General features: G+C 38.9%; 6 protein-coding genes across 12 annotated transcripts in view; 3 read left to right on the top strand and 3 right to left on the bottom strand.

The window, feature by feature from the left end:
• The window catches only part of cdc14ab (cell division cycle 14Ab), a 28,200-nt gene extending 25,551 nt beyond the window's left edge, over positions 1 to 2,649 (bottom strand). For 2 of the 3 annotated variants that reach the window (XM_056758906.1, XM_056758907.1), the window contains exons 1-3: positions 2,044 to 2,649; positions 1,554 to 1,644; positions 249 to 324 (exon numbers count right to left, since the gene is read on the bottom strand). In XM_056758906.1, coding sequence (XP_056614884.1) covers positions 249 to 324; positions 1,554 to 1,644; positions 2,044 to 2,140 — 264 coding nt within the window. In that variant the 5' untranslated portion in view covers positions 2,141 to 2,649. The remainder of the gene's footprint in view (positions 1 to 248; positions 325 to 1,553; positions 1,645 to 2,043) is intronic. The other variant, XM_056758904.1, reaches the window with a different exon arrangement.
• Positions 2,650 to 8,181: 5,532 nt separating this feature from the next.
• rtca (RNA 3'-terminal phosphate cyclase) lies at positions 8,182 to 12,729 on the bottom strand. The gene is made up of 11 exons (XM_056759490.1): positions 12,321 to 12,729; positions 12,085 to 12,185; positions 11,320 to 11,463; positions 10,529 to 10,652; positions 10,369 to 10,427; positions 10,142 to 10,283; positions 9,872 to 9,993; positions 9,728 to 9,786; positions 9,409 to 9,503; positions 9,218 to 9,322; positions 8,182 to 9,116 (listed from the first exon to the last, which is right to left on the bottom strand). Exons 1-11 carry the CDS (start codon positions 12,363 to 12,365, stop codon positions 9,018 to 9,020), a joined length of 1,095 nt encoding a protein of 364 aa, XP_056615468.1. The 5' UTR covers positions 12,366 to 12,729; the 3' UTR covers positions 8,182 to 9,017.
• Positions 12,730 to 12,833: 104 nt separating this feature from the next.
• Positions 12,834 to 17,870, top strand: dbt (dihydrolipoamide branched chain transacylase E2). 4 transcript variants are annotated; one of them, XM_056759488.1, is made up of 12 exons: positions 12,834 to 13,005; positions 13,538 to 13,660; positions 14,268 to 14,388; positions 14,471 to 14,546; positions 14,640 to 14,821; positions 14,897 to 15,024; positions 15,645 to 15,897; positions 15,976 to 16,142; positions 16,247 to 16,324; positions 16,405 to 16,596; positions 16,678 to 16,749; positions 16,839 to 17,870. In XM_056759488.1, the coding sequence occupies exons 2-12, from the start codon at positions 13,610 to 13,612 to the stop codon at positions 17,004 to 17,006; spliced, it is 1,488 nt and encodes a 495-aa protein (XP_056615466.1). In that variant the 5' UTR covers positions 12,834 to 13,005; positions 13,538 to 13,609; the 3' UTR covers positions 17,007 to 17,870. The 4 variants fall into 4 exon arrangements, with proteins under 4 accessions (XP_056615466.1, XP_056615465.1, XP_056615467.1 ...); XM_056759487.1 differs by having other exon boundaries at positions 12,837 to 13,005; positions 13,554 to 13,660; XM_056759486.1 differs by having other exon boundaries at positions 12,877 to 13,005; positions 13,504 to 13,660.
• Positions 17,871 to 18,101: 231 nt separating this feature from the next.
• Positions 18,102 to 19,037, top strand: LOC130430470 (uncharacterized). Of its 2 annotated transcripts, none has more exons than XM_056759584.1 (2): positions 18,102 to 18,230; positions 18,729 to 19,037. In XM_056759584.1, the coding sequence occupies exons 1-2, from the start codon at positions 18,225 to 18,227 to the stop codon at positions 18,993 to 18,995; spliced, it is 273 nt and encodes a 90-aa protein (XP_056615562.1). In that variant the 5' UTR covers positions 18,102 to 18,224; the 3' UTR covers positions 18,996 to 19,037. The 2 variants fall into 2 exon arrangements, with proteins under 2 accessions (XP_056615562.1, XP_056615561.1); XM_056759583.1 differs by having other exon boundaries at positions 18,119 to 18,230; positions 18,726 to 19,037.
• Positions 19,038 to 20,050: 1,013 nt separating this feature from the next.
• lrrc39 (leucine rich repeat containing 39) lies at positions 20,051 to 23,599 on the top strand. The gene is made up of 9 exons (XM_056758900.1): positions 20,051 to 20,212; positions 20,336 to 20,523; positions 21,427 to 21,532; positions 21,735 to 21,891; positions 21,979 to 22,115; positions 22,205 to 22,350; positions 22,455 to 22,607; positions 23,181 to 23,323; positions 23,461 to 23,599. Exons 2-9 carry the CDS (start codon positions 20,390 to 20,392, stop codon positions 23,529 to 23,531), a joined length of 1,047 nt encoding a protein of 348 aa, XP_056614878.1. The 5' UTR covers positions 20,051 to 20,212; positions 20,336 to 20,389; the 3' UTR covers positions 23,532 to 23,599.
• A 171-nt stretch (positions 23,600 to 23,770) lies between these two features.
• On the bottom strand, positions 23,771 to 26,196 carry trmt13 (tRNA methyltransferase 13 homolog). Its single transcript, XM_056758899.1, is given in 12 exon segments — positions 23,771 to 23,996; positions 24,080 to 24,455; positions 24,544 to 24,618; positions 24,709 to 24,781; positions 24,884 to 25,051; positions 25,130 to 25,236; positions 25,318 to 25,387; positions 25,458 to 25,517; positions 25,663 to 25,712; positions 25,715 to 25,728; positions 25,905 to 25,954; positions 26,062 to 26,196. Coding segments are annotated over 12 exon segments (1,392 nt in total). The 3' UTR covers positions 23,771 to 23,782.
• Between the last annotated feature and the right edge of the window lie 52 nt (positions 26,197 to 26,248).

Genomic DNA, 26,248 nt, shown 5'->3' with positions numbered 1-26,248 from the left:
CACACAGATTGCCTCACGGGCAAGGCCTTAAAAGGAACCCAATGTGATACCCGAACAAGACATTTTCCTGGCTATTGCAGAAGTTCATTGCTGTGTCTTCAGTTTCAGTTCCCGTCCCACATTACAAACAAAGGAAATGTCAGCCCAAAATATCCTCAACGCAATCATCTGAGGGGGGCGTGGGCCCAAATTGCATTCTGCGCATTCTTCGGGAGTAATGCGATGAATGGGGTAGGTGCTTGACTCACCTTAAGCTTTTTGTTGAGTTTACAGCAGTACCGGTACAGCATAGCGAGGTTGAGTGGTCCAAAATCTGCATAAAAGCTAGAAGAGACAAACAAACACCAGTTATTCTTAAATAGGTGCGCGAGACTTCCCTCTAATGTGCCATGAATTACGATTTTTTAGTTTTGCATTTTTCATATTGTATTTTCATTCCTGTAGCTCAGTGGTAAGAGCATTGCGTTAACAACGCAAGGTTGTGGGTTCGATCCCAGGGGATTGCAGATACCCAAGTATAAATGTATAGGATAAAGCAATGTAAGTCGCTTTGGATAAAAGCGTCTGCCAAATGCATTAAATGTAAATTTAGAATTTAGAAGTTAAACATGATTAATATGGCATATAAGAATTTATAGTCCCTTTAATATTTGACCTGTGGTTCTCTGTCCTTTATCTCAAATGTGTGCTTTCACTGTGCGTGTGTGCGAGTGTGTTTGCGTGTGTGCGTCTATGTCAATGTGTGTAAGTATGTATGCATATTGTGTGTGTGGAGCATTTGTATGTCTGTCTTTTGTTGCTTTCACCTTTTTCTTGTTTTTACAGGTATATGCCTTAAGTTGTTTTTCTTGTATTCAATGTGACTCATGTACAGCTGCTTTGTAACAATGACAATTGTAAAAAGCGCTATATAAATAAAGTTGAGTTGAGTTAAATGTAAAAATGTAAAGAAACAGTTCACTCAAAAATGAAAATGTCCTTATTTATTCACCCTCAAGTTGCTCCAAATCTGTATAAATGTCTTTGTTCGAACCATCACAGAGAAAGATGCTTGTATCTAAACCGTTCTTTATAAAGACTTGAGGGCAAGTAAACTGAATTCACATTTTTGGGTGAACTGTTCCTTTATGATACGTATTGTGCAATGCACTCTGTGCAAACAGTGCGTTTATGTCACAATAAGTGTAAAAAAGGAATACAAAGTTGCAATGCCGTTTCGCTTTTTTATATATATATCTCGCAACTGCAATAAGAGGTCTTGCAGTTGTCCCTCCATAATCCCTCCTTGGAAGTCAGTCTCAAGCAGGGTTTTCATCTCTTTCCAGTCAATTTTTCTGTCAGTAGGCGGAGCGGCACAGCAATTCCATTATTGTCTAATCTTCCCTCAGCATGAAATTAAAAAATGATTGACAGTTCCATTATGAAACGCCTGAGATTTGCAAATGCAACTTTGTTACACTTCAAGTGCAGGAAGGGCTCGTTATGTAACAGGCTTTGGAAGCGCTTCCCTCCTCCTGAGGATTTCGGCACTGACAGAAGGCTGCAAAACTCACTTTTCATACATATACTCCTCGTCCGTGCTGAAGTAATGCGTGTTCGCGGTGCTTTTCGGCTTGCTCCGTAGGGTGGCAAAGTAAAGCCGATCTAAGGAGGGAGAGAAAGTATTAAACCGGCTGGTAGAGTCATAAAACAAGTAATACTCTTCATAGGTGTGTTTTAAATCGTCGGATTAGTGGCTTTCATATGCATTGGACTTCCCTTAAGATAATTGACCATTTTAGTAAAGGAAAGACCGTGACAGGTTTGTGGTTGCTATGGTTTTGCAACACCAAAGTTGAACGGTTGTCACTGTGTAGTAAACCCGGTTAATCTTTTTAATTTTACATACAATTGTTAGCTAGCAATGAGTCGAACTTTAAAATTTACGTCAGAAATGACGCGTTTACGACAGAAAGTTGAACGTTCGCTCATTTGAATTGTGCAAAATAAATGTGATAGAAAATAACAATGAATCAAAGTACTCAAACAAGCCATAAAACTCACCTTTTATAAACTCCGAAGCACCCATCAAATCACTATCCTCAGCCATTTGAAATAAAGTCGAAAGTATCGCAGAATGTTTCAAGTGCTCGAGCGTCATCGGCGACGGAGCTCAGGTTTTGCGCAGCCACGAAACGAACAACAAAGTATCGCTGCTATAAAAATCCGCTCCCTACCCACGCGCATGCAAATTCTCTATTAACCGATGGCGCAAATATTCCGAGGAGTTCGGGGACCAAGAGCACCAACGAAATGTTTAAATAAGGCACCCGAGTCTTGTGGCATTCTCCCGAGCGTTTGTGTGACGTTATCTTCCTGCTCGAGCAAGTCCGACAAACTACTGAAGTCACCCAAGGTGCGTCAACATCCCAACTCGCGTCCCGCGTAAAAGTGCTTGTATCGCTAGCACCGGAGATTTCTGCCTCGTGTGAGCCTCCAAAGAACCGTTCGTCGAGTATTATAGCTGGACAAATGCGAGACGAGATTTACTTTATTTTAACTCTGCTGTGGTCAATAAGTGGTAATCTTTACCGTGCCATGGTCGCGGAGAGTCTAGAAAGAGCTTAAAGGGACGTCACGTGGTGTGGTACCGTCCAATCAGCGGCGCTCAACTCTCCATTGACCAGTCATAGGCGATATCGGGTCAAGTAAAGTGATTTTTTACATTAAATGCATCTATGTATCTATCTACACCGTAAAATTAATCCTGTTTAAAGACGGATAAAGTACTCGCAGAATATTACCAGTACATTTTCCTTTATTTTAAGGACATTTCAGTTAATGACCAAATGCAATTTGATTCAGGGCATAATGTTAAATACAGGTAAATACCGCGTGAATAATGAATACGGAACATTCCTTCATATTAATACAGTATATTGTGCCCTATTTATCTAACTATCTGTCTATCTATCTGTCTATCTATCTATCTATCTATCTATCTATCTATCTATCTATCTATCTATCTATCTATCTATCTATCTATGTATCTATCTATCTATCTGTCTATCTATCCGTCTATCTATCTATCTATCTATCTGTCTGTCTGTCTGTCTGTCTGTCTGTCTGTCTGTCTGTCTGTCTGTCCGTCCGTCCGTCCGTCCGTCCGTCCGTCCGTCCGTCCGTCTATCTATCCGTCTATCTATCTAACTATCTATCTATCTATCTATCCGTCTATCTATCTATCTATCTATCTATCTATCTATCTATCTATCTATCTATCTGTCTGTCTATCTCTCTATCTTTCTATCCGTCCATCTATCCGTCTATCTATCCGTCCATCTATCCGTCCATCCGTCTATCTATCCGTCCGTCTCTCTATCTACCTGTCTGTCTGTCTGTCCGTCCGTCTGTCTGTCTTTATATCTATCTAACTATCTATCTATCTATCCGTCTATCTATCCGTCCATCCGTCTATCTATCCGTCCGTCCGTCCGTTCGTCTACCTACCTACCTACCTACCTATCCATCTATCTATCCATCTATCTATCCATCCATCCATCTATCTATCTATCTATCTATCTATCTATCTATCTATCTATCTATCTATCTATCTATCTATCTATCTATCTATCTATCTATCTATCTATCCATCTATCCATCTTTCTATCTATCCGTCCGTCTGTCCGTCCGTCCGTCCGTCCGTCCGTCCGTCCGTCCGTCCGTCTGTCTGTCTGTCTGTCTGTCTATCTATCTATCTATCTATCCATCTTTCTATCTATCCGTCTGTCTGTCTGTCTGTCTGTCTGTCTGTCTGTCTATCTATCTATCCGTCCATCTAGCTGTCTATCTATCCATCCATCTATCCGTCCATCCGTCTATCTATCCGTCCATCCGTCTATCTATCCGTCCGTCCGTCTATCTATCCGTCCGTCCGTCCGTCTCTCTATCTACCTGTCTGTCCGTCCGTCCGTCCGTCCGTCCGTCTGTCCGTCTGTCTGTCTGTCTGTCTATCTATCTATCTATCTATCTATCTATCTATCTATCTATCTATCTATCTATCTATCCATCTATCCATCTTTCTATCTATCCGTCCGTCTGTCTGTCCGTCTGTCTATCTGTCTATCTATCTATCTATCTATCTATCTATCTATCTATCTATCTATCTATCATTTGCTTATATCAATCCAGAGCACCCAAACACATGAATCGCTAGACAATCTGATCTCAAATGTCATTGGCTCACACCAGACTGCTTTTCAACAACAGCTGAAAAGGTCATGTATGATACGTGTCACTGCGGTCACCCAATGGAAATAATTCACATTGAATATATGGACACCATAAAGAAGATTAGCAATTAATAAAGATTAGTCTATACATTCTAAATTCTTTTTGTTTGAAAGCACGGCAGAATCCGGCATGTCGGATGTTGATTCGAATAATATCCAAATGAGTAATCAACAAACGGATCCTTCCTTCCTGAACTAGTTTCTAGGAACTATCAATATACCTTTTTATATGCGAGTTCATACTATATCACTGTATAAAATAGCATGCATTAGTTTGGAAGCAGTTTGCATGCCAATACATTAAATGCAACTGCAGCAAACCAATTGAGAAGTGTTGCATGCAACCCATCAGTTTTCATAGCCCATAAGGTCCACGAAACAATATTTCACACCTCTAGGTTTGTTTTGCATCAACAAAGTGCAGCTTTAAAGCAAGCCCATCTTACCTGCTATTAAGGAGATCCAGACTTTGTGTACCGCTGGGTCTGACTGACTCCATTCACCGTTCTCCTGGGACCTCCAGGATGCAACATCTGACATGCCTTCATGAAGGTTTAACAGAACTGGGTTTGGTGGCACTCACGGCTTTCGTCAGACTCCCGACACCCCGGACCATGCAGAGCACAGAGAGTATTTTGGATAATATGTAGACTCAACAGCTTGTACAGTCGTTTATGGGGACACTGTGTGCCAGCGGAACAGAACGGGCAGGATCTAGTTGGTGGAACCGGCTCAGGTTTCCTCACATGTGTCTTGTGTTACAGTCCCGGCAAGGTGTGACTTTCAAGCTGCCTCACATTATTTTTCCGAACGAACGGTGCTAACGTGACGCTTCGTAGCATACCTTGTACCCAGTCGTTGTTTTCTTTCAGTGTGACGTGTTGTATTTCGGAGGTTTTTGGAGCATGTTAAACTTTTGTTCAGCGCATGATAGAGGCAGGATGACGTCATGGAAAGTCTAGCAAGCAAACAAGTGAATTAAAGGGTTTGGTGTGCTGGCTGGTTGTCAAGTGAAGATGACTGAATGTATTGACACTTTTTTTGAGAGGAGACCATGGTCACATATAGGCAACCTAGTTTGCCGTAGGCCCAAAATTGCAGAACACAAAAGATATTTTGAAAAACATTGGCAACAGAACAACAATGCCCCCCCATTGCCTTCCATTGTAAGGCCACAGAACCACTGAGATGTTCCTCAAAATATCATATTTTGTGTTCCACAGAGGAGTCACATAAAGGTTTAGAATGAGGGTGAATAAATAATGATGGAATGTTTATTTATCTACGACAGGAAGGAAGTTTGTTGACAATAACCACTCCTGCGATCTGTGGGAAGGCTGCAAAAGATTGACACTCAGCATGATGAGAATAACAAGTTCATTCCTACGTACTTTAAATAGTGGTCAACTAAAATGTATTTTTTCTTTCCCAATCCTGAGTGATTCATTCATTCGTTCTTCTTTTCTCTATTGTCATCTTTTATCTTAGCCAGTCTTATCACTTGGTTAAAGGAACAGTTAGCCCAAAATAAATATTCTGTCATCGTTTACTCAACCTCAAGTTGTTCCAAATCTGTTTATATTTCTTTGTTCTGATGAACACAGAGAAAGATATTTTGAAGAATGCTTGTAACAGTTCTTGGCCACCATTGACAACCATTATAGGAAAAATGACTATGGTAGTCAATGGTTCTCCAGGACTGTTTGCTTTCCTACATTCTTCCATATATCTTCTTTTGTGTTCAATAGAAGAAAGAAAGTAATAAAGTAATTTTTCCTACAATGGTAGTCAATGGTGGTCAAGATCTGTTTGAAAGTATTCTTCCTGTTATACAGATTTATTCCTTGAGGGCGAGAATTTTTAAGTGAACTGTTCCTGTAAGATATTTATGTCACAAATAGGCTAAATATTGACATCTTTAAGTGTCTTAGGTTCAAAGATAAATCCACTAGTAGCAATGTGCTGACCAACACTACTTTGACATTGAAAATAAATTTAATTTGCTTGTTAATGAGAAAATCACATGTTACATCTAAATTCCTAGTATATGTTTGTTTAAAGCTACTGAATATAGAACCAGTTGGTTGTCCCATATTTGTTGAAGGGAAAGTTCACCTAAAAAGAAAAAATTACCACAGACCACTCTTTCTTCTATGGAGCCCGGAGGAAGATATTTTGTGTGCATACAATGAAAGTCAATGGGGTCCAATGTTGTATGGTTACCACGGTTTCTTTTATGTTCTGTGGAAGTGAGAAAGTCACACAGGTTTGGAATGACATAAGGGTGAGAAAATGATGACAGAATTTATTTTTTTGGGTGAACTTTTAAGAAGAATAGTTGAAATAGATCAGCATGGAGTAATACACATCAGAAAATAGCAACCTTATCTTGTCACAATAAGTAAGTCCATGCGGTTATTAAAACCCAACACACAGCGTTTAACAAAATGATAAATAAAATGTCACACCAATATTAATATTTCAAAGCTTAATGTATTTTGCCTAGTAATAATCTGTTCTAATGTAATCTGGACAATTAAAAATAGGTTTACCTTAAACACCTCCTGTTATCCGTGATGTCATTTTTGCGGACAAAACCAAACCTCATTACTTTGTGATTACACTTAGTCAGCTGTGTTATCATAGCAGTAAGATGTGTGTACAGAAGCACTGGCCAGGACCATAGATCACACCTTTTTTTAATGTAACAACCTTTCTAAAGCAACAAAGACAGTTGCAAGTTTTAAATAGGATGAGATTTAATATATTTTAAAGACCTTAAAGGGATAGTTCACCGAAAACGAACAATTCTTTCATCATTTATTTCTCCTCATGATGTTAAAATACTGTATGAATATGAGCGATAAAGAAGCTATTTTGACAAATGCCTCCGTGGTTTTGTGTCCATACAATGGAAGTCAATGGGGGCCGATGTTGTTTGGCTATCTTAAATTTTAGTCATTTGGCAGACGCTTTTATCCAAAGCGACTTACAGTGCACTTATTACAGGGACAATCCCCCTGGAGCAACATGGAGTAAAGTGTCTTGCTCAAGGACACACTGGTGGTGGCTGCTGGGATCGAACCAGCAACCTTTGATTTACCAGTTCAGTGGTTTAACCCACTAGACCACCATCTCACATTAAATATCTTCTTTTGCAGAAGAAAGTCATACAGGTTTAAAATTACACGAGGGTGAATAAACGATGAAATAATTTTTGGACGGGTTGAACTATGCCCTTAATGCTTTTGTTGTTGAAATCATTCTTATTAAAAGAGTACGTCTATTAAATTCTTTCATTTAAAAATGCAAAGATTTTTCTTTCTGCTCCGCCAGCGTTTAATTACTCAAAGCAACAGATGTACCAGACAGCCAATGATCAGACTGACAAACCTTAAATGCCCTTCAAAAACCAAACCCACCACCTCCCAGAGGGAAGCCTCTCCTTTTAACAATGTAGATTGGACCCAAGGGCTCCATGCATATTCACGCATCATCACATGGTTTGCCCTATTCTCTTCTTCTCCCCCTATTGTTCTGGCATCTGCCGGGAGTAATTGTATTGGCCCGGAGCACAAAGGGGCCCGAGGATCAGACTCCAGTTGGATTGGTAACCGCTAACACTTGTAGACCGTCTCTAGGGTGCGCTAAATGTGAAGATTGCATTGTGAGCTAAACAAGTGCTTTCTTTGGGTGTATTTGTTTGGTTGCCCTGATATGGGCGAGGCAGCTGAATACCACACTAAACACCTTTAAAAGGTATTTGGGTGTCATATACATAAGAAAGGCTGCCGATGGTTCATTATGGTGCTTATAATGAACAAAATGGCAAACCACCTTAAAGCAACTGTAGATTAAATATAGGTTTAAAAAGCGATCTATTAAATGAAAGACACGATAGAATCAAGAATGTCTTTTACTCATTTTATTGTATTTTTTCCTGAAAATTATTTGAATGCAAATAACAAAACTTTGCATAAAGTAGCCAAAAATGTCAAATCAACATATGCAATTCCATCTTATAAATAAACACTAATAATGAACATGGAATGAAACCAATACCGTTTGTCATTCTTAAATCAACATTAAACAAATACCAACGGCGCACAAGTTTATTTAGAAATGCCGTGCACCTTAATGGAACAAAAAGCTCAAAGAAAAAACCAAAGATGAAATTTCAGAAATGTGTTTCTTACCAACAAAACGTCTTAAATAACACAGAACAAAAAGCAGCTACATAAACTTAAGGGGGCTGTATAACCTTTTCTTTTTCTCTGTGTACACACAGTGCACTAAATTTACCAGTGACAAATGTACAGTAAATTACTATTTCCATGCAAAATGGTTAAGCGATCGATCAATTCCATGTATCTGAAGGTTTCTAACCCTTAAGGCTTATGTTAGGGTGCGGAAAGCAATTCTGAGCGTTTCGAAACTGAATCTGAAATCACACCGACAAACTAGGTGAGAATATTGCAAAGAGGATCCGAACTATCCGAAGGTGACGATTCGTTACAGTATAAGGCAATACCCTGAGTAACAAAAGTTTTAGAGAGGGAAGGGGCAAGCATAGGGAATAAGCACGGACAGGGCAGGCTGACCCGTGGTCAATGCGGAAACTATGAAAACGTGAACCCTGAGATAACATGAAGATAATGTTAAGCCATCTTTAAGTTATCCAGTTACAGTAGTAGTGTCTCTCTGCTACAAGTCCTCCATCTTACGTTGGCCAAGGACGAGCCACGCTTACAAGCTCGAGTTGGTGGCACCTACTCCCTGGCACTCGATAATGAAGGTGCCGTTGTTAGCTTGCTCATCTTCGGCCTTGTGTATAACAAATTTCGCCTTCAAACGAGAAAACAAAATTGAGAAAGTACGCAGGTGACCTAGATTTTTCAATCGAACATGTCTAGATGGAAGTCTAGATCTGTAGACGGTAGACTTACGTTCGTGAGCTGCTCGGCAACGTGGATTGCTGTCCGCGTATGTAGAGTGATTGGACCGGTCCTTATTCTAGATGTGCCATTCGCCAGGGCCATGAAAATAATTAGCTGTAAAAGAAACGTATCATTTACACCTCACCAAGGCACATGATTTACGTATTCAATGCATTAATACTCTCGGATGCGTCGCTGACCTGGTCTTGCAAGAACTCATCCACGCAACCATTGTGTCGGATGTTTCTCAGCAACATCTCGGCAGCTTCGATTCCCACTTTGTCAGCGTACACACCTGACAACAAAAAAACAATCATGTTTGGTTCACACTTCCAATGAATAGTCTCATTCGTTTGCATCCAATTGGCTAATTCAGGCAATGTTCCCTGACCTTCTGGTCTAAATAAGCTCATACATACAGTCTTCTTTTTGTGATGTAGTGCCCTCTAGTGGCAAAACTAGAACACTGAACCAATTGTTCAGTTGCATGTGAACGTTCTGGGCAACCAGACAACTTACCCTTTTTGCCAAGGGATGACCCTGCAAATATGCAGCCAGTGGATGATTCTGCAACAATTCTGCCAAGACACAAACAGCATGTTAGCACAAACGAAACTTCAAAAAAGCTAGATGTGGCGGGTTCAAGATCACAGATGTACTCACATAATGCCGTTGCCATTGCCGCATGCCTTGTCCTTTTCTTGCAAAGACTGAATGTTGATGTACAGGTCCTTAATCTCTTTTCTGATAGTGCGTACTGCCGCCGTGGACATGTCCTTTGCCAACTGAACATAAAGAACGATTCAATCACAAAATTACAAAACAGACTGTTTTTGTAAACAACAAAACCGAACATGTGTTTGAAAACAATGCCATATCTATTTCAAGGCTAGTTATGCACTTAAGAGATCGTTGTCGATGGTTATCCTGTACCTTGAATGGCAGAACTCCAGCCACGAATGCCCTGCCGTAGATTTTGGTGATGTTTCCTCTTTCAGTCATGTTTATGGGACTAAGCTCCTTTACAGGGGTCACTTTGACCACAACCTCTCCACCTCCTTTGGGATAGTATCCTCTGTTTTCAATGAAAATCGTTTTCGGGTTAGTTTTGAACCATTTCGAGAATCAAATGTAAGGTTACAACTTATTTGTAGTTTTACCTCATTCTTAAATCGCAGTCGAACGGAATCCCGAATCGCTCCACGATCGGTTTGAAGACCTAGGGAATTGGAAGTGTTCATTGTAACCTCATAAAGATCGATTTTGAAAACGTTAAACAACCACCAGCTGATCAGTCTAGTCCTGGCAAGCGCTTTATACCTTCATCGTGTAGTCGATCTGAGGTGCCATCTCAGCATTAGTTCCACCCTTCAGGCAGAGCTCTGATGGACCCTGAGCAAACAAGACGCAGGGCAGAGACACCTGCATCAGCAGCCCAACGCTTCTACACAACCCACAAAAAAACAGCTTAAGTCTAAAGACCCTATATTGCATTTTGTTACTGGTTTCGGTGTAATTTCAAGAATTTAAAGAGCACATAACATGAGATCATGAAAATTACATTTCATGCAATGTGTAATGTTGCCGTGTTTGAAAGTAAGCAGTCTTGCCAAGTTGTAAATTCAAAGGTGAATGAATAAAGTTATTGGCGTGGGAAAAAAAAGGGAGTCGACTCTGAATCACACAAACGAGTCGTCCCTAGTCCGATTCAAGAACCGCCGCGCATTTACGTCACTAAATATAGTCCCCGCCTATGTTTTGCTAGGACTGCCAGTGAAAACTTCACTCTTCTCCCCCAAATATTCTAGCTTGTTAGCCTTATTCACGGTAAACCAATCACAGCAGACTAGACCATCTGACCAGTCACATCAGACTAGGCTAGCGGAAAGGAGGGGATTAGACAGATGAATCTCGGAACGAATCAGTTGAGTCAATCAAGTATGGTAAGAATAACTGCCTATTATTACAAAATAGTGTTTTTACACCTTCTACGTACATAAACTTGTTGTTGGACACTTTATAAACCAAAGTAGGACCTAAAAACCCCTAGTTATGTGCTCTTTAAGAAACTGTAGTAATCAATTGCTTTGATGCAGCGTTCAGTCTCTTACCCAGCCGTCTGAGTGTCGGCGATGTGATTGCCACCCTTGATTTTCCCAGGAGTGAGAGTAATTTCGCAGGATCCCACTGTGGCTCCCTCCAGATTGCCGTCACACATGTCCCTCACCAGCTCGAGACCTGACAGATGCTGAGGCCTGGTGACGTTGAATAGGGGTGGAGGGGAGGGGGGGTGATAACAATTGAAGAGATAATGAAGTGTTGTTTGAAAAACATTCATATTAGATATTGAGACACACAAATACTTTGTGAGATGTGGATATCAAACTTTGAGATTGAGCAAACTTTTATTGCTTGATGCGTCTTTATATGATCAGTTCCATAAGGTACAGAAGTAAATTTACACCAGACATCTAAAGAAGAGTTTTAAAAAACCTCTTATACAAAGTTAAAAGGAAATGCTAAAAGCACAAATGAAAAGAACATGGAAAGTAGCCATGTGCTTCTGTGCCAACTAACAAAGGATCCCATTAAAAATTCATGCTTAAACTCTTTAACTACCATTTTCTGTGGCGTACACTGTAAAAACAGCTTAACTTAATCGATAGTCGTTTTTCTGTATGGCTGACTCAAACAGTAACGTTAAAATCGAGTTATTAGACCCCAACAACCCAACTTTGCTTTGTTTCATGATTCACTGTTGAATAGCAAAGGGAGGGGGTATGGGTAACATGTTCCACATATCACAAATTACTATTTAAATGACCAAAAAACACATATAACAACACACGATGCGTTTTAAACAAACCGATCATTACCTCAAACCCGGTGTGCTTCTACCGGCTCGGATTTTGTTTATTTTGATTGACGCCCCTTGGATGCAACTCAGCGCCACAGAGACCCTTAAAATCTGTCCTCCCTTCAAAGAAAACCATCGGAAAATAGTTTCAAGAAACTGCTTGATAAAGTTTGAGCCATGTCAGAAAGATATACTAAATGTTGCGAGATTAACAGACAAAATTAAACAAAAAAAGAATGGCGAATGAACACTCACCCCTTCCATTACACTTCCGTCCATTTCGAACGTTGTTGCGGCCATTTTCGCGAAATTCGAGAATTTTTTACAAAGAACACGCGAGTTCGACTTCAAAGCACGCCGCAGATGAAAGACGCGCGCACGGGAATCAAAAAATGAGACGGAGCGCAACTTCCACACTGTACTAAAGTTAATGTAAGCCGGTGTGTAGCGCACAAACAATGCAGCGACAAGCGCGAACTTCTCACAATCCCCCGGGCGCAGCCGACTGTCTCTCAAAACTGAAGAAGGGATGTGCTGAATGTCGCGATGATGGTAAGGTCCGAATAAATGAATGACGACTTGACTCGGCGGAAATAAAAATCGAAGAAAATTCCCAGCGATACGGTCAGACTCGCAACTAGTCTTGCTAGTCACACTGGCTATGGTGGACGAGCTTCGCGCATGCGCACATGTAGCGTGACGCGACGCGCATTGTAGATATAAAAGGAGATAGGCAAGGACGGTTTGATTTTGACACCAAACACCCTTATTTAGGCGCAGTTGGGAAATTAAACTTTTCCTGGACGTATATGTAATTCTTCACTATTAAGACCTTGGGTTGGATATAAAGAATGTAAATAAAAAGCGTGGAGGCGTTGGTTGTGAAGTACAGTTCTATCAAAAAATGTATTAGGAACCAGTTAAACCAATAAAATAACGAGTAAGTAAGAGTAGTTTTAAATACTACATTATTTCGATATATAGGGATGAAACTGCGTTATAAATAAATAAACAATGACCTAAGATGACTTGATTAGAGACACGGTCCAGGCGGAATTGCATTGCGAAATGTTGTAGCACCAAAATGTTTTATTTAGTAATAAAATTGTAATTTAAATGTGTGATGCGTGTATCAATGTGAAATAATTCATTTCAGATTACTTTTTCAAGAAATGCTTCCTGTTTGGTTATAAATGTTTACTTTACGCTCTTTATTATTTTCTACATAAATGCACGTGATACATTTTCACCGCAATCTCACCCACTTTGACTCGTAGAGCTTCGTAGAAGTTGTATCGAAAGTTTAATTCAGATTGAAGTATTATCATGAAAAAATATAATATAATATATATATATTAATAACCACTCACATTGACTTGACAAAAAGTAATGTATATGAGAGGTTAGGAGATTTCTCTGTTTATCTTAAAACACTCAGCAATGCCTAGGAATTGTTTGTCCTTCACTATAAGCTCTCTGATTGGCCAGCGGAGCGGGGCGTGAGTGCGTCGTCACATCCGGCTACACAAAGTCGGTGAGGAAATATGGCGGCGGTCATCACCGTGCGGGGTCCATTCGCGTTTATGAGACGCCTGGTATGTGTTCACTACACATTTAAATTATTTAAACGATTGCACAAATGTTTAAAGTATACAGTCTATATTAAGATGTCCGTTTGGCGCGAAATAACGCGAGTAAGAGGGTAAACTACGGAAGTAACCTGCAGCCAACAGCTCAAGTTGAATGAGTACGGAAAGCTGCCAAAATGTAAACAAACGGCGTTTTATTAAAATAAAAGCATGTTGTTTAATTTGAGACATGCTGTGTTTTTATCTCTTACCACAGTTATTTGGTTCGAAACTCCAGTTACCACAAAATAACTTATTTGTTTAATCATGATATTTTTATTAAAACTATGGTTAAACGAATTGTAGTTAATCTGCCAATAAAACATGGTAACTAAAATTTTTTACTGTAATTAAATTATGGTTAATGTCCATTCAGAGATGTTAGGGTAGTCTACATTAACCTGCATCACTTATGCATGAACAAAAGTATATATGAGTTGGTAAAGTCATTCATAAACTCTGATTCGTGGATATGTGTAACTATATAAAGTATGTTTTTATGTGTGAATGACTATGGTCACAATTTAAAACTTGATGATATTGAGTTCTGTTTACATGGGCTGTGTAATTTCAGGTCTCTGCACGTCTGCACAAGCACTGCTGCTCGAGGGTCCAGGCAGCCTGCCTTGCATACCGTCCTCATTCGTATTCACTTACTGCTGGGCAACAGCATCGGTTCTTTCGCACAAGCTATGGTAAGTGTAAAGAGTTTGGATCAGGGTTTTTGAGTTTTAAACATGTAGAATGTATTTGACCTTTCTCCCTCCTTCCTTACAGCTGCAGCAGGACCAATTATGCAGTTCAAGCTCTCAGATATTGGGGAGGGCATTATGGAGGTGACCGTTAAAGAATGGTGTGTTTTCTTTATCTGCAAGATATTAGACACTTACATGTACTTACCAGCAGGGGGCGTTATAATCTCTGTTTATCATCCTTTGTGTATCAGGTATGTGAAAGTGGGTGATAAGGTGTCTCAGTTCGACAGCATCTGTGAAGTTCAAAGTGACAAAGCTTCAGTCACGATCACCAGCCGCTATGATGGAATCATTCGTAAACTCTACTACGATATTGATGCCATAGCCAACGTAGGAAATCCTCTGGTTGACATCGAAACGGATGCAGGGGAGGGTAAGTGCTGATAGTTTGAGAAGTAGTTAGACTGCTAGATATGGTTTGGAAATAATATTTTATGATGTTTTACAGTGGAGGGACCTCAGGAGGATGTGGTGGAGACTCCGCCCATGTCTCAAGAGGAGCACACGCACCAAGAGATCAAGGGTCAGAAGACTCAGGCCACTCCAGCCGTGAGACGCTTAGCCACGGAGAACAATGTAGGTCATGATTTCTCTTGCACCAGAAATTACCTACAAATAAATAGTCTGTATTGTTTAGAATTATTTCTTGTTAAAGATAGATACAGTTTTGCAAAAGGATTAAGTTTAGATTAGACTGGAAAGTTGAGTGTTATCAGAAAGCCAAATGAGTTCTGCCAGATATCAAGCAGTGCGTGACATCAGAGTCGGTGGGGGGTGGTCTTTAGTTATTCTAATGTGGGGTCATAAACTCTAGCTGAGGTTTTAAAGTTGCTAGGCATCGCACTAGCCACAATAAATCAGTGTCATGGTAGATGGTACCTTCAGCCATGGCTTGTTTTTACAGACGTTCGTAGCTCCTCTTTGGAGAGCAATAGAATAGCATTCCAATTTCACATAGCTTCAGATAGTAGTGTTATTGTCATGGCTGCAAGTAGGGGAGGTAACAAAGGAATCTACTGGGTTTAACCCAAACTTTTGTTTATGGTAACACCATCTTTATATTTCCTAATTTCTTTTAAATGCATGTTGAAGTTTTTTCGAATTGGTTTGCCTTGTAAATGCTTATAATTTAGGGCTCATTGCATTGTCTTTAAAAACAATTGAACCCTTTACTAAAATTATTTAATTTTCCTCAGATTAAATTAAGTGAAGTTTTAGCCACTGGAAAGGACGGCCGTATTCTCAAAGAGGACATCCTCAACTTCATAGCCCAACAGACAGGGGCCATCTTACCCCCGGCCCCCTTCCAGGAGATTCGACCGCCCCCTCCCGCAACAGCTGTCCCTTCAGCTCCAGCTGCTAAACCGACGACGCCGGCACCAAGCATTCCCACTCCTGTCATCACCAAACCTGTGTTTACAGGCAAAGACCGCACTGAACCTGTGAAAGGTATATGCTCGTTGTTTAAATTTTGTCAAAAATCAACCACATTTTTCATTGCCTTTCTTTCCATTGACCTGGCAACAGGTTTTCAGAAAGCCATGGTCAAGACGATGTCATCGGCTCTGAAGATTCCTCACTTTGGTTACTGCGATGAAGTGGATCTGACCCAATTGGTCCGATTGCGATCTGAGCTGAAGGGATTGTCTGAATCTCGAGGAATTAAACTCAGCTATATGCCTTTCTTCATTAAGGTAAGAAACATTTTCTTCTTTCTAGATGTTCAAATCATCTTACAGGTGGTATTAGGCCAAAAAAAAGATGGAATTGGGTTTTGATATCTGTGCCTCGTAAACAGGCTGCGTCACTCGGACTTCTCCACTTTCCCGTTCTCAATGCATCTTTGGATGAAAACTGCACAAATATCACCTACAAGGTAACTTTCCATCTAAAGACATTATTTCAATTCATTGTGATTGAATTGAGTTAGATCAGAATGCATTGGTCGGTTTTCAGGCTGCTCATAACATCGGACTGGCGATGGACACCATCCAAGGTCTTCTGGTGCCTAACGTGAAGAATGTCCAGATGCTCAGCGTCTTCGAAATCGCTGTGGAGCTCAACCGTTTGCAGACGCTGGGAGCGTCGGGGCAGCTGGGAGCTAGCCATCTCACGGGAGGAACGTTCACCCTCTCGAATATAGGATCGGTGAGTCACAAGCTACACGAAGATCTCACATAATTTGCAGTTAAATTTGTTTCATTGTTTGAATTTCTTGCTTTTGAACAGATTGGAGGAACCTATGCAAAACCTGTTATATTACCTCCCGAGGTTGCTATCGGTGCTCTTGGGAAGATGCAGGTTTGTAAACGTTAAAAAAAATATTACAGCGTTGTGCATTTTCAGGATTTGACTGACCTTCTTTCACACCAACTGCATAATCTCCGTAGGTCCTTCCCCGATTCAACTCAAAGGGCGACTTAGTAAAAGCACACATCATGAATGTCAGCTGGTCTGCCGACCACAGAATCATCGACGGAGCCACCATGTGTCGTTTCTCCAACATGTGGAGATCCTACCTGGAGAACCCTGCTTCCATGGTTCTGGACCTTAAATAAAGCTTTCCCAAAGCACACCGAGCCATGGAATCCAGGCTTCTCTTAAACCTGATGACATCATTTCTCAACACTAAAGATTTTCCATCACTGGAGCACAAAGCTGATGTTTGAGCCCGTTCTTTCATCATGACATATTGCACATTTAATGATGCTGATAGATATCTGGTGTTACGTTGTGTGTGTTTTCTGTGTACTGTTAAGGATGCTGTTGATATAGGGATCTCTCCTCTTGTTGCCTTACTGCAGGATGTTACATCTACCGTCATGTATTGTGAAACGATGAATTTTAGGGGATATGAACTCAATGTAGGAATTTGAACAGAGACTGGTTCTCCTTTTTAAACACTGATTTGTAGTCTCACGTTAAGATACCATCACCGCGTAATGTCACGTCTTCCAGTGGTGTGAGCTCTTAAAGTGTGTCTACATTAACAGTATGTTTGTCTGTTAGTACATAATATCTAATAAACACCTCCAGATTTTTTGAGGGTGCTGCTTTGCAACTAATGCCATTGCTTTGAAATGACAATGAAAATATGTGATTACATACGTGCACACTATACAAATTTGCTGTTAGGAAATAACATTGATACATTTGGTCTATTCTGCTATTCTTTCTATTTTGATTCTACACCCTGACACAAATATAATGGAATGGTAACATGTTGTGACGGCTAATAATTGTGTTTTCTTGAGGTAGTTCTGTGTGTGAATTTGAAAGATAGAGTTTTAATAAATTATACATTTGAGAAATTGTTCACAGACTAATGATATCATAGGCATATATCCCACCATAGAAAAATAAATCACCAATCCAATGTGGTCAATTAATTTCCAGTGTAATAAATTCTATATCCAATATGATTCAACTGTAAAAAGACATTTTTTTACGCAGTTTGATTGAAAATAACAGCAGAAGCTGGATTAAATATACTACACAGTATACTTTTATATTCTGACCATCAATTGAATAACGGTGTGCCACAATAAGACCGAGAAACTGATCTCTGCATGGTGGAAATCAAGGATAGACTTGTTCTGTGTTAGAGCCAGATGAATCTTTAAGGATTTACGAGCCTTTAGACCAGCCAAACAGTGAATCGGTGGGAGGTGGAGCTTGTTCCTCAAGCCTGGTCACAGTTTGAAACCCACCAGTGTTTGCTACATCCAGAAATGAAATAGTTTCAAACCAAGCCATCTGTTTTATGGGCGCAGAACATGCAGGTAAGTTTCTATACTTATGTCAAATCATACTTTTTAGATTAAATTACTTGAGTGCAATCGCACAAATAAAATACTAAAATAATACAAGTGAATTGTAATGGGACTACCATTTTTTTCTCAGATTTAGTTTTATGTTATTACTCAAAACCATGACATAATGCAGTCTTTAAAAATAAAGCTTAATGGCTTATTTATCATGCTGAGAAAAATAATAGAAAGCATCACTGAACTTTTATGAGATTTATTGTTATAATGACAATTGCATTGGTTTTAATGGAAATTGTAATGGTTTGGGCTTACTGTGTCGTATTCCTGACATATGGGAACGATGTTTTCTAATGATTTTAAATAGGTTATTTATTAGTATCTTTTTTATTATTTAATAGTTTAGTATCTTTTTTTAACAGTTATTATTATTTATTCGTTTTTTGTTTAGTTTGATGGCATGATATATATCACACCAAATTAAACGCATTTCTTCTTTAATTTAACAAGCAGCCAGAGAGACGAAAGAAGCGTCAAGAAACAAGCATCGACAGAAGAAACGTGCGCAGAGAAGATGCGCAGAGGAACATCAGCACAACCTCACTGGTTCCCTTTCACAGAAGAACCACAAACTCGGACGAAAGCATACGAGAACCAGTCCCCGACAAACACGAGCTGCTCATCCATTATCAGACCATCCCGGATAGACGCTTCTCATGCGAGCGGGCACACCAGCTGATCAAGCAAATCGTCGACGAAAGACTGGAGACGGTGGAGTAGAGCTGCGCATGCGCGGTCATTTCGAAGGAGCTGTCCGATTGCGTCATGAAGTCTGCGAAGAAGTTACTGTACGATCGATATAAACTCATCTGTTACGTGGCCATCGGACAGATTAAAGATTCAATGTTAAATTGTGCCAGTAGAGCTGTGTGGAGTCCCACAGCGGACACATTTGTTGAATATATCTTTAAAAACAAATCTTTATTTGCGTTATGCGTTCTGTATGCAGTTTATTAGGAGTAGAATACAGCATTTAATACATGAGGGATTTAAACTTCTTAACATAGACATAATAAATGCAGGAGAAGTTATGATGTAGTGCAACATTGAGAATGGCTAAATATACTTATATAAAATAAATGCTAATGTTTATCACAAATATCATTTAAACCATTAAAATTTCACTTGACACTCACACAGACCATTACAGTTTCCATTAATACAATTCCCATTGAATTCATGAGAAGTCCAGTGATAGTTAAATGTTTTCTTTTTGAAGGGAGCATGGGCGTTTCAATATTTTACATTACGTTATATTTTAAGAAAATGTATGTTTGATCTGTGATAAATAAAGTCATATTCATTGTAAATGCATGTTATTTGTTTTTTGTTGGTTCTACTTTGAAAAAAGAATTTAAGAAAATTAACTGGTTGCCTTAGAATTTTGAGTTAATTCAACTTAAAAATACTAGATAATTAATTTTTCGTTAAGTTTATTAAACTTTTTGAGTTGAGTAATAGGCAACTTATTTTTTTACAGTGTTTTGAGTGTATTATTGGATCCAATTTTCTTATGATTATTTCGTAGCCTTTTAACATAAATGTGTGATGCATGTAAGATGTATTGTAAACTTTTTAGATGTTGTCCAAAAAAATATAAACAATTTTTTTGAAAGCCGAAGCTTCATTGCTAATCAGATAAATGTTGCTCTATTCTTAAAATCTGGTCTTGTGAGGTATGCAAAAGTGGACAGCTGCTCATGTGCCAACTTTAACATGTGACCGCACCATGTTGTCTCTGGATAAATTTAGACCCTGGCCTGCAGTTGCTTCAAACCAATGACAAACACAGTCTGGATCATTATTTTAAAGCCAAATATTTCATCTAACATCACGCTTACTGGAACTATCAGAGGAGCATTAATGCAGTGTTGATAAAACCCACCAGGGGAAAACATGTAATGCTTGGCAAGGATAATTTGAGCCAATGACAGCTGGTAAGCTAATTCATAAAGAGTTTTTATTTAATGTTATCTTAAATTTTAATTGCACAATGATGAAGTAAAAATGTATCACTGTTATGATAAAAGTCTTATTTCTGCAATACTTGTGTATTTTAGACTGCTTGGTGTTCGAACACACATAGTGTACAAAGTGATATAAAGGGTTGTTTTATGGTCATGACGGGGGTAACAGTCTACTGTGGAACCGTGAACTCCATCAAATCTCTCTGGGAGACCAGGATAAAGAAATGCAAAGATGATCTGAAGAAAGAAAAAGAGCAGAGAGGACAGAAAGCAGTTGGTAGGTACGTGCACAACCTCCACTTAGTTCATACTCTATTTTGATTCCATTCCAGCCCAAACTGTTTTCTTATTGATCACATGGGGACATTAGCTGAGAACAACATTGTCAGCTATCAGGATGTGTTTCCCCATGTTAAGATGAACAAATTGAGCAATAACAGGCTGAAAAAATGTAAAGAATACACTGAAAAAATGGGTTTCATTCAACCAATTAAAACAATTTAGGGTAAGGATTCACATCGATATTTTATAACTTTTGCAATGAAAAATAAAGTAATAAAGAAAAGTGGTTTATTTTTCTTGACTCAAGTTATAAAATATAAATGTGAATCCTTAGCCTAAAATGTTTAATTGGTTGAATGAAACCATTTTTTCAGTGTAATTAGTTTTTTTTGTTGGTTTAACTTAAAAGAACAAGTTACTGTTGCCTTGAAATTTTAAGTTAGTTCAACTTAAAAATATTAGTTAACACAATGAATTTCTCGTTGAGATGAATGAACTTAAAATATTAATGCAGCAGGTAATCAATTTTTTTTAAGTTGAACCAGATTTTTTTTACCGTGGATTTGACACATAAAAGAACTTTCTATCTTATGGAACACACGGGGACCTTACCTGAAAGTAACATTGCCAGTTGTAAGAATGTGTTTCCCCTGCAAATATGGTCAAGTTATGAAGTAAAAGAATACAAGTAGAATCTAACCCAAAATAAAGATACGTGGCTTAGTGGTTAATGACACATGTTTCGTATAGGTTGTGAGTTTGACTACTCAAGATGCTTTTTAATGAATCACAGAACCTTATCTGACAGTTACATAAGGTTGTCAGTATCAGGATGTAAATTTTCATGCAAATTGATCGAAAGGTTGGGGAGCCAAAAACCATGATCATAATGTTTTATGTAGGTTGACCGGTGCCTGGGAAGATCGCATAACTTTGGCCAAGCTAAAGGAAAAAGTTGTGACAGAGGAAGGACGTGTGATTCTTCGGATTGAGAAAGAAGAATGGAAGGTAGAATGATGTGTATTTTGTGAGTAACTACATTAAGATGAGTGGCTTTTCAATGACCAATGTCATACAGATCAGACATGATCATCATTTATTCTGCTTCATGTCATTCAAAATCTATTTGTGACCCTTTCTTCTGCAGAACACAATTTAAGAAATCTGGTTTTCTGAGTGCTTCAATCTCACAACTAGTATTTTTCCGCAGACCCTCCCTGCAGCTCTGTCCCAACTTGCCCACATCCAGGAATGGCAGCTACACCGAACAGGACTTCAGAAGATCCCGCAGTTCATATCGACCTTTGAGAGTCTTATAGTCTTGGATTTATCTCGTAATTCAATCACAGAGATTCCCAAAGAGATAGGTCAGTTAAATGAGTATATCTTGACCTCTACGTTATACATTTAAAGTAACTTCCACACATTTTTTTCCACATTTTTGTGATTTAAAGGTAAACTTACTCGGTTGCGAGAGCTGTTGTTGAGCTATAACAGAGTTAACTATGTGCCTGAGGAAATCGGCTCTTGTGAAAATCTGGAGAAATTGGAATTGGCAATGAATCATGATTTAGATGACCTGCCTGCTCAGGTATAAAGATTACATTCCCATATTTTCCTCATATGATAATACACACCCTCCTTATGCAATTTATTTTAAATTATCTATTGTTTCCATAGTTAAGCAATCTAAAGAAGTTGTATCATTTGGATCTCTCGATGAATCAATTCACCACAATTCCAGACTGTGTGGTCAGCCTTCCTTCTCTAGAATGGCTAGACATGGGAAGTAACAGATTGGAGACGTTGCCAGATGACATTCACAGGTGAAATATCAACTACAGGTCGCAATCTTCTATAGATTTTTCCTGACACATGTTTTTAAACCAAGAGGTTTTTCTGAATTATTACGTTTTATGGATTGATGTAGAATGGACAAACTTCACACCCTTTGGCTCCCAAGAAATGAACTTCAGCATCTGCCAGACAATATCAGCCGGATGCAAAGTCTGGACACCCTGGTTCTGAGCAAAAATAAACTAAGAGACATTCCTCCACTAATGGAGAGCATGAGTTACCTCAGGTTAGCAAGCACCCCTCCATTTCTGTATGTTTTTAAATTATAGAAAACATTTTGTCTTTTTTAAATAACAACACATCAAATCTTTCCTTATATTATTTAGATTGTTTTTGTATATTTTATCATTGTCAACTAATTTTTCTCTTTTTGTTTGTATGTAAGTAAAGAAAACATTTTATCGTTGTCAATCAATAAAATATTTTTTTATTTCTTAAAATATAGACATTTGTTTGCCTTCAACAAATAAAATGTTTTCTTTATTTCTCTAATATAGAGTTAAATTCTCTTCAATGGCTAGTAAAATATATTTTTATTTCTGTATTTATTTAAAATACACCTGTCTACAATGTTTTTCTACATTTCTGAAATAAAGAAAATAAGTTGTCGTTGTCAACCAATTAAAATCTTCATTTATGTGTGTATTTGAAAAAAAAACAGAAACTTATTTCCATTTTTACACTTTTAGCAAGTTATATTTCACAATTGTGCATCGCAATGCGTTTGTGTTTGCATTTTTTTCTAAGATTAAAATTATTTTGTTTTTGTAAAATTTTTAACTAAAACTGTTTTTGGCAGGTTTGTGAATTTTCGAGACAACCCTTTGACATACGATGTGACACTTCCTGATTTAAACGAGGATTTAGACGAGGAAGAGAATGACAGGGAGATGTTCGGCCGCGAGTTCATGCACTTTTACATCCAAGAGGCCCGAAAAAGAGGTTATGCCATACTCAACATGTATTGTGTGCAAACTTTTAGATGAAGCTTAAAATAAAATATTGCATAAATAAATTAAACAGTACTAAAACAAAAGCTTTCAGACCCCCTTAATGACCAACTCAAATATGTGTTACAGGATCCCAAAAGTTCACATCGGTGCTAAACATTACGTTGGATGGCGAATCGGAGCTAGCGTCGTCTTCGTGACTAGCATGCTGGCTTCAGTCTGCTGGTTTGTCTTCTGTGGCTTGGTCTGTTCTTATGAACCAAACATCATCGTACCGACCCTATGATATCCCATCCTGCCTGTCCCCGGTCAATGTTTTGCTGTTTATGTTGTTTGTATATTATTGTCAATGTCCTGTTTTTAAGTTCCTGTTCCAGCTAGCATAAAAGAAATCCATACACATTGGTCAAATAAAAAATAAAACATACAGCATTGCTATATTGTGTTTGGTTCATGTGCCGTTCGTGTTCAATATAGATTCTTTTGTTTTCTGATTGGATGAGGGTATGGCGGTTAGTAACACGTTCTCCAACGACACGTCTCTGCTTGTATAGTATTTCAAGCTGGATTCAAATCCTCTTTGCTGGAGGTAATGCACTCTTCCTTGGTCGATCAAAAGTTTACAAAGACGACCGATCTGTTCCCGGTATTCGACCGACATCACACTGCAAGGGCGTGAAGAAAAACCATTAGATCAGCAAAGGATCATAAGCTCAATGAAATAGTCACTGGTTGATAAAACACTCACCTGTTGAGGGTATCTGTTATGGATTCTTCATCTATCTCATGCTCTTCTTCCTCTTCTGTTTTATGATCATTCAGTTGCTCGGGCATCTCGGAGCTGAATTTCCTCATACCGCACGTAGCCCAGCTCGACATGCGCTGAAAGGCAGCGAATTCTTTCGGGCCGAGACCTCGCTGTCTGAAGAACTCTTTTCCAACATAGTGTCTCCAGTCGCAGCGGTGATGGCAGCACAAAGCGATGGCCATGCCCGACATGACAAGACCTTCACGTGGCTTTGTATCATCACCAGCTCCGTCCTCTTGCTGGAGCTTTACACGCTTGGTTGGAGGTTCATCTTCGACTTTCCGTATGCCCTCAAATAAACACCGCAGGGCAAGATCTGTGGGGTTAAGTTGAGGAACAGATGATGCTTAATGGAATTTGTATGAAGAATATCTGCTACCGAAAGTTGTGGGATGTTTGTCTACCTGTTGCTGCACCACAGAGATGCTTTCCAACACCAACCACAGAAAGTCTTTTTTCTCTCAGGAGGGGAACTTGATCTAACAAATATACAAGAGTATTTATTTAGTAATAAGTCAATAATAAGCAAGGAAATTTATTTTTATTTAGAAAGTGTGGAGTGTACTTACTCAGATCAAGGTGCTGTATATCCACCTGCAGCCTGTCAAATGTAGAGTCAGCATTTTTGTGTTTGCCGTCTACCTTGAAAACGGATTAAATTGGAATTAAACCCAATTTCTGAGCAAAAAATGACCCCCTGTTTTTATGTGTGTAAAGAATAGCTTTAAGTTCATGACATCACACCTTGAAACGAGTACTGGACCGCTCCACGAGCAAAAAGTGGACATTTTCAGATGCTTTAAGAGCGACGTGAATCCAGTGGGACAGTTTTCCTTTGCCAGCACCAAACTCTATGTAGCATCTGTCTGGGCTGAGCAGTTTCAAAGCCTCCATGTTTCCTAAAATCGAAGCCTGTGAAACAGAACATTTTTGAAAAGAAGCACAAACAACAGTTTTTAATGTTGTGTAGAGCTTGCATTACTGGATTACCTGTTGCTTAAGGTGTTTGAAGGCAGAATCTCCATTTTTGGGATCATTTAAAGCTTCATTCAGAGCAGTGTGTGAAAGTGTGTTTTCAACAATCTGGGTGTTCAGTCCTGGGGGCAACAGTAAGGGATTTTTCTATAATATACCTTTCTGTTATACAAATGCAATAAAACCAGACGACAGCTGAATACCTTGTAATGCAGTCTTGAGTTTCACAATCAATTCATCCAGTTCCTCTTTGGTTCGATCAGCGATTGAAATCTACATAAAAACATAACGTTTATTATAAACGTATATCAAAGCTGGTAAATACAAATGTACAAGATCTCACCTCCTCTATTGCTTCGCCTTCACTTCCGCTCCCAGCATTGATGTCCTTCACATAATATCTCTGAGGAAGACACAAACAATTGTAAAACATTTGTTATCGTATTGTATTACAGTCATGACTCATGTAGGATGTGTTATGACCCAGATTATTTTAATAATCATAATATATTTCATATACAAAAAATGATTAAGTATTACTAACTTACAGGTTGTGGCTTTTCCTTGGAGTTGCATTTCTTCAGATGTTTGTCAAATGGTCTTCATATACAGTACTGTTTAAAAAAGAAGAGATTATTTTACATACAACATGAACGTATAAGATACCACGAGTTTCATGATGTGTAACGTGAACTTAGTATTTGAATAACTCTTTATGGTCTCTGCATGGACTTTTAAAACCCATTCATTAAAATGCAAACCAAACTTATGACGGTAGTTATTTTCTTACTGTTTGGGGTCCAAAGGACAGGGTATTCGTTTTTTCTCGGTGTCTTCACCCTAAGTATATAAAAACGTGAACGTTTTTATTTGGCAACTGTGAGATGAGTTGTGCATCGCAAACAAGAAACAATTGACACAGTAATATACTTTTTTAACAAACATACAGCGTTTGCATGTTCCCCGCAGAAGGTTTTTCCTCTCCCAACAGTCATCTTGCAATATCGTTTCTTTTTTGCTACATAAAAAGCACATCGCCCTGGTAAAGGTGCTAACACGCTGCCCGCAGTGGATGCTTCCATACCGACGATCCGAATGACTTCCGCAAGGTATTTCAAAATAAGAGACCTGTCA

The sequence above is a fragment of the Triplophysa dalaica genome, chromosome 10 (genome assembly GCF_015846415.1).
Source record: "Triplophysa dalaica isolate WHDGS20190420 chromosome 10, ASM1584641v1, whole genome shotgun sequence".
Lineage (NCBI taxonomy): Eukaryota > Metazoa > Chordata > Actinopteri > Cypriniformes > Nemacheilidae > Triplophysa > Triplophysa dalaica.
This window is presented reverse-complemented; position numbering and strand designations above follow the sequence as displayed.

Coding starts and splice junctions, on each gene's coding strand:
- rtca (XM_056759490.1), bottom strand. CDS start 12,365: ATGGCCGCAACAACGTTCGAAATGGACGGAAGTGTAATGGAAGGG. Junction 11,464..12,084: donor AGAAGCACACCGGGTTTGAG/GTAATGATCGGT, acceptor CAACGTCACCAG/GCCTCAGCATCTGTCAGGTC. Junction 9,504..9,727: donor GTCATCCCTTGGCAAAAAGG/GTAAGTTGTCTG, acceptor TTTTGTTGTCAG/GTGTGTACGCTGACAAAGTG.
- dbt (XM_056759488.1), top strand. CDS start 13,610: ATGGCGGCGGTCATCACCGTGCGGGGTCCATTCGCGTTTATGAGACGC. Junction 14,389..14,470: donor GTTCTTTCGCACAAGCTATG/GTAAGTGTAAAG, acceptor CCTTCCTTACAG/CTGCAGCAGGACCAATTATG. Junction 15,025..15,644: donor GCTTAGCCACGGAGAACAAT/GTAGGTCATGAT, acceptor AATTTTCCTCAG/ATTAAATTAAGTGAAGTTTT.
- lrrc39 (XM_056758900.1), top strand. CDS start 20,390: ATGGTCATGACGGGGGTAACAGTCTACTGTGGAACCGTGAACTCCATC. Junction 21,533..21,734: donor TTGAGAAAGAAGAATGGAAG/GTAGAATGATGT, acceptor ATTTTTCCGCAG/ACCCTCCCTGCAGCTCTGTC. Junction 21,892..21,978: donor AGAGATTCCCAAAGAGATAG/GTCAGTTAAATG, acceptor TGTGATTTAAAG/GTAAACTTACTCGGTTGCGA.